General features: G+C 58.5%; 1 protein-coding gene across 1 annotated transcript in view; it reads left to right on the plus strand.

Moving 5' to 3' along the window:
• Positions 1-3,285, plus strand: part of IRF2BP1 (interferon regulatory factor 2 binding protein 1) — a 3,721-nt gene extending 436 nt beyond the window's left edge. The window contains exon 2 of the mRNA XM_044435403.1: positions 14-3,285. Within this exon, the coding sequence (XP_044291338.1) occupies positions 14-1,414 (1,401 nt within the window). The 3' untranslated portion in view covers positions 1,415-3,285. The remainder of the gene's footprint in view (positions 1-13) is intronic.
• Positions 3,286-6,112: the final 2,827 nt, after the last annotated feature.

Here is a 6,112-nt window from a genome sequence, read left to right on the forward strand (position 1 = left end):
GGGCGGCCCGCAGGGGCTGCTGGCCGCCGTCTCCGGGCTGGGCGCGCGCCCCGCCGCGCTCGCCATGGCCGCGCCGATGCTGGGCGAGCTGGCCAAGCCGGCGGCGGCGGCGGCGGCGGCGGCGCGCGCGGCCTACGCGGACTACGAGAAGGAGAAGGCGCGCGGCGCCGAGTGCCACGCCGAGCTGAACGAGGCCATGCGCGGGCGCGCCGAGGAGTGGCACGGCAAGCCCAAGGCGGTGCGCGAGCAGCTGGCGGCGCTCTACGGCTGCGCCCCGTTCAACGTGCGCTTCAAGAAGGACCACTCGCTGGTGGGGCGCATCTTCGCCTTCGACGCGGCGCCGCGGCCGGGCTACGAGTTCGAGCTGAAGCTCTTCGCCGAGTACCCGTGCGGCTCGGGCAGCGTGTACGCGGGCGTGCTGGGGGTGGCGCGGCAGATGTTCCAGGACTGCCTCAAGGACCCGGGCAAAGTCATCTCCTCGGGCTACAAGTACCTGGAGTACGAGAAGCGGCACGGCGCGGGCGACTGGCGCCTGCTGGGCGAGCTCTTCACCGAGGGCGTGCGCTTCTTCCGCGAGGCGCCCGCGCCCGACGCGCTGCCGCAGCAGTTCCTGGACAGCAACTGCGCCATGCCGCCCAGCCTGCTGCTGCGCGCCGTGCCGCCCTCGCGGGCCGTCATGCGGCGGCGCAAGGCCTCCCCCGAGCCCGACGGCGAGCTGGCCGGCAAGCTGAGCAGCGAGGAGCAGCAGCAGCGGCAGCACTGGCTGCCCCACGGGGCCGCCGCCGCCGCCGGCCTCTACCCGGCCGGCCTGGCCCACCTGCCCGCCTCCGCCGGCCCGGGGCCCCTGCCCGAGGGCGCCCTGCGCAACGACCCCTCCCCCATCACGGCCCTCAAGAACGTGGCCGACACGCTGGGCAACAAGGAGGCCAACCCGGTCCACTCCACCACCGCCCGGCAGAACAGCGCCAGCCCCGCGTCGCCGGCCGCCTCGGGGCAGCACCGGCTGGTGCCCCGCAGCAGCGAACCGGGCCAGGCGGCCACCACCTCCTCCTCCTCCTCCTCCTCGTCCTCCTCCTTGGGGGCCCACTCTTCCGGAGGGGTGGAGCCCAGCGGCACGCAGAGCGCCCCCGACTCCTCTGGGGGGGCCAGCAGTGCCCCCCTGTGCTGCACCATCTGCCACGAGCGGCTGGAGGATACCCACTTCGTCCAGTGCCCGTCCGTGCCGGGGCACAAGTTCTGCTTCCCTTGCTCCCGGGATTTCATTAAAGCCCAGGGAGCGGCCGGAGAGGTCTATTGCCCCAGCGGGGAGAAGTGCCCCCTCGTGGGCTCCAACGTCCCCTGGGCCTTCATGCAGGGCGAGATCGCCACCATCCTGGCCGGAGACGTGAAAGTAAAAAAGGAGCGCGACCCGTGAAAAGCGAGAGCGGCTGGGACCCGGGACGCCAGGCCAGGGGGGACCTGAGCCCCCACCTCACCCCCTGTCCACGGTGGCCGTGACTGGAATTAGTAACTTATTCCCTGCCCCGCAAGGCCCTCTTTAACCCACTGTGGACTGGGGTATTGTATATAAATCTATTTTTTAAATAATATTTCCATAGCGAGCTTATATAAGAAGCGACATCTACATAACCTACTATGGGGGTCTGACTGGGGAAGGGGTGTGTGGGAAAGCGATCGTGCTGCTTGGTCGCAGGATGGGAAGGGAGTTGGCCGACGGGGCGAAGGAGGGCAGGGTTCCCGAGACGAGTGTTTCTAGGTGCTGTTCTGTCACCCGCACACCCCAGCCCCATTCCTGCGTTTCTGGCTACGTCTCCAGCTTCCACACCAAACATCCTTGGCATCGTAGCCCTGTTCCCACAAGCACGGAGGAGGCCTCCGAATCCAGCGCCCGTTTCGCCTGCCCCCCTCCCCATGAACTAAGCCACCCCCACCTGTGCACCCCTTCCTTGGGCATTGTGTAATGGGAGAATCCTAAATTTGTGCAGCTTTATGGGGAGTCTAAACTTCTGTAACTAGCCAGGTTGGATTCTGTTCTGGGCGGGGAGGGGAGGGGAGGGAGGTAAGGGAATGAGAATCATGGCAGGATGGGGGCGGGGGGGCGAGGAAGGGTCCGTAAAACTGGGGGATAAGGGTGCACAGGAGAGGTGGAGGTGGATAAAGTGCCTCTTGTGTAGAATTTCTTTTTGATTGATGAGGGGGTATTTTTCATACCAAAAGACTAAGCATGCACGCCAAAAATAGAAAAAATGTGTAAGTTGGGGGTGGGAACAGAAAGGAAACCTGGAACTAAAGATTTGACATATTTTTCATTCCCAGTCCTTGATTTGTGCAAGACTCCAAAACAGTTTATTCAGTAAATGGAATAAGGGCCTTGTTTCAGGGGTCCTGGGGATGGTCAGGCGGCCCGTGCGGTGTCCACCATGGCTAAGCAGGGCTGGGGCTGGCCTGGGGGGAGAGCGCCCGAGAACCGCATGAGGCCACCTTGAGTTCCACATTGAGGTGGAGAGGAAGCTCTTCCGTACGGACCCGATCCACCAAGTCCTCCCGCGGTAATGAATGGCAGATGTTCACATGCAAGTTGTATGGCTTTTACTGTGGGGGGGGGTTTTACCTGTACTCCGCTTTGGGATTATGTTATAATAAAAGTAGGTAATACATTTTATAAATAAATAAATAAGCAAGTAATCGTTGCAGTGAAGGGCATCCTGGCTGCTCAGGGCACGTGCCTAAATTGGCTGCAGGGGGGAAGGCAAGAGGCAGGGAAGGAATCGCTGTATTTCGATTCTCGGCCCCAGTCAAAATTACAGTACGGTAAAATAGGAACCCAAGGCAGCTTAGAACTACAAAGATGGCGGGGGGAGTCTCCTGAATGGCATCCTTAGCCAGCTGTAAACGGGGAAATTTTACTTTTTTATTTGGGGGCGGGCGGTCAGATGGCCAGGGCAGCCCCGCATCAGTGCCGGGGAGGGAGACGGGGCAGGCAGCGGCTGTGATGTGGAGGTAAGTCAGCTGCAAGCGCCCCCCCGCCCCCCCGAACGTCAGACGTGTCTGGTTGTGCATCCGTGTCCTGCACCGGCAGGTGGCTTTTGCCGGCGTTGTGTGTCTTTGTGTTGCTGTGTGGGGCTGGGTGGGAGAGCAACGCAGAGGCTCCCGGGGGCTCGGTTCCCACGTTTTTATCATTGCGGGGAGACAATAAACAAAAGGAGGGAGAGAGAATGTTAAATTTGTTTTTGTATTTCTTTTACTCGTCTCTGTCAATAAACTTGATTAACTTTTTTCCACTTATTATGGCCCGTTTGTGTGTGAGATCTCTCAAGACAGGTTGGCAGGGCTGGTTTCTATTCATTGGTTTTCAGTGCTATGAGCGCCCTTTGTTTTCACAACATCCCTTCAGGGTTGGTTATCTGGCAAGAGAGGGCGAAATGCCCAGCGAGCACTTCAGTCATGAGGACTGCAGCCTTGCCTCGCCACCTGCAGGACACACTTTGCCCATCCTGCAGAACCGCCATGTTGCCAGTCCCAGCTTAGCTCCACAGGTAACATGAGATTTTGCCCTACCTGCTAGAAGGGCTGGGTAGAGATATGGGGGGGGGGGATCTAAAAAAGAATATTTTTCTGGGAAAAATGCTTTTCTAGGGGAGAAAAACTCTTTTCGGGGCTTCCACATCTGCTTCCAAGGAGACAGGCCAGGACATGCAACAGACAGCGTTAGCCTCTGGTGCTCGCTCCACCGGGTTGGGAGGCAGGAGGGCTCGGGGACTCGGGTAACGCTGCTCTGCCACTCTCTCTCTGCCTGTCTGCCTGGGAAAAGTTGGACCAGTCCGTGTTTTCCAAAGTCAGTGTACGCAGGGACACTGGGAGCCACCTTCGGCTGTCAGGAAAGGGGTCCGTTTTCCTGAAGGGTTCAGCAGCAACAGCTCTGCCCTCTAGGAGATCCTGCTGTGGATGGGGCCTGGAGCCTTCCAAGAGCAGAGCTAGCCCTCTTCCCTGAGCTGCAGCCCCCCCCCCCGGGCCCCCTGCTATGAAAGGCTCGTGGCTTGGACCCCAGGGCAGCTCTCGCCTGCCCAAACCAGCCTTCCGGGCCTGCACTGTCGTGTGAGCAGCCCCTGCCATGCCGGGAGCTTCCCAGCAGTCTAGAAAGGGCAGAGGAGGTGGGCCAGGGAAAGGCACGGGCCGTCCTGGAAGTTGGAACACGCAAGACCCACTTCCTACCTGGATTGTTGCTGGAAACACAGAAACAACGAGTCAGAAGGGGTCTCCCAGGCCATCTAGTCTGACCTCCGGCACCAGCTGGCTCCGCTCACGACATGCCCACCATGTGCATGTCCAACCTATCTTTGAACACCCGCACCGATGGGGCCTCAACGACCCCTCGTGTCATCCAAGAGAAACCAAGAGAAGGGAAATGAACAAACCAGGGGGAAAGTGCCGTATGTGTGTGTGTGTGTGTCTACTTTTTCAAAACCATCTTTAAGTATTTGGCACCATTTCCTCACTTGACATTTCTCAGAGCTCTGCCCCGTCCCAGATCCCAAATGGTTACAGACCTGTGATGACGGGTGAGCTTTCCTTCTGGTGCACCCCTTCATCCTAAGGGTGGTCTCTCCCCCCCCCACAAACTGGAATTAGCAATGGGGGGGGCGGCAGAGGACCCATCACAGGCTGAATGACATGTACATGGTGGGCATGTCATGAGTGGAGCTGGCTGGAGCTGGGGGTCAGACTAGATGGCCCGGGAGACCCCTTTTGACTTGCTATGTTTCTATGTTTCTCCCCCCCCCCCCCGCTGCAATGGAGCAGCATCTCCTCCCAGTGTCAAGGAAAGGACCCTGCCCAGGGCACCCGGCATCCTCAGTGTTGTGCCCATATCCTCACTGGATGTGGCATCAGGGATGGGGGGTGACTGTCCTCACCCACATGGGCCACAATGGGGGCCCCACGGGCCAGAGGCTCTGCATCTTTGCCCTACTCTAATTAGCCGGCAATTTCTGAGCCCCACGGCCAAGCACCGCTTTCGGTTTTTTGCCTCAAATCCAGAAAATCAGAACTCAATGAAACCACGTGGAAATCCTAAGAACTCCAAAGGTAGCTTAGTAACCATGCAGCTGTCACATGGGAAGTGAAAAATTCCTTTTTAAAACCCAGGCAAATGTCTAAATATATACCAGGATTTGTCTGGGGTGGGCAGGAAGAAAAAGGGAAAATAAGAGACGGTAACAGGCACACCTTCAGGTTCAAAATTCAGTTGATCAGCCTTAACTACTTAGATGTCACCTACTTCCTTCTTGGATTTCAGAGTGTAGGAAGAATTGACTGAAGAGAAGCTGGTCTGAGAAGGAGCATTTTAGCCTCTGATTAGCTGTTAATTGGGAAGGCCAGAAGGAGTGCACAAACCTCACTGTTTGCTCAGTAGTGTGATATCTTGCACGGTGCAAGCAGAATACTAGATCAGATGGAAACTCGGCCTAATCCAGCCTTGGGTCTTCCTAACGTTGATGCCAGTGGATGAACGAGCAAACCAGAAAATTCCCTGGTCACCGTTCTCACCTTTGCAATACCCCCACACTGGAACTATACAAGAACTGAGCAGTTCCAGCTCGACAAAACATCTGTGTAGAACAGCTTCAGTCTTGGAGAGTTTCCCCGGCAAAGTGCTAACTTCTCAGATGCTCTGAGGGGCACTGCTGAGCCAAACGGCCACTTGCAACCTGGAACCCTGCCCAAAGCGCACTCCAAAGCAAGGTGCCCCTGAACCTTCTCAGACAAGACACCCCCAGCACCTCTACACCTTGCGAAATGTGGACACCGCGGATGCTTTCCGGCAGCGACAGACTTCCTTGGGTGCGGAGGTCGGTCTTGCTGCGGGCCGCCCTTGGGGGCCAGTGCTGCAGCCGGAGCACACTTCACCCCGAGCCCCTGTGCGGTCCGGCTCTCTTGCGGGACGCCTCTCTTCCACCAGGTGGCAGAGGGAACCTGGCTGCCACTGCCGGGACCTCAGGTAGAAGGCAAGCCAGTTTCAATTGCCAGCCAGCGGGCGGAGTGTTGTGGAAGTGTCTAACTTTATAAGGACCTGGCTGAGTCGAGGGCTAGTCCTTCAAACACCAGGAGATGC

Source organism: Varanus komodoensis, unplaced genomic scaffold (assembly GCF_004798865.1).
Source record: "Varanus komodoensis strain SLA01 unplaced genomic scaffold, ASM479886v1 scaffold29_3, whole genome shotgun sequence".
Classification (NCBI taxonomy): domain Eukaryota; kingdom Metazoa; phylum Chordata; class Lepidosauria; order Squamata; family Varanidae; genus Varanus; species Varanus komodoensis.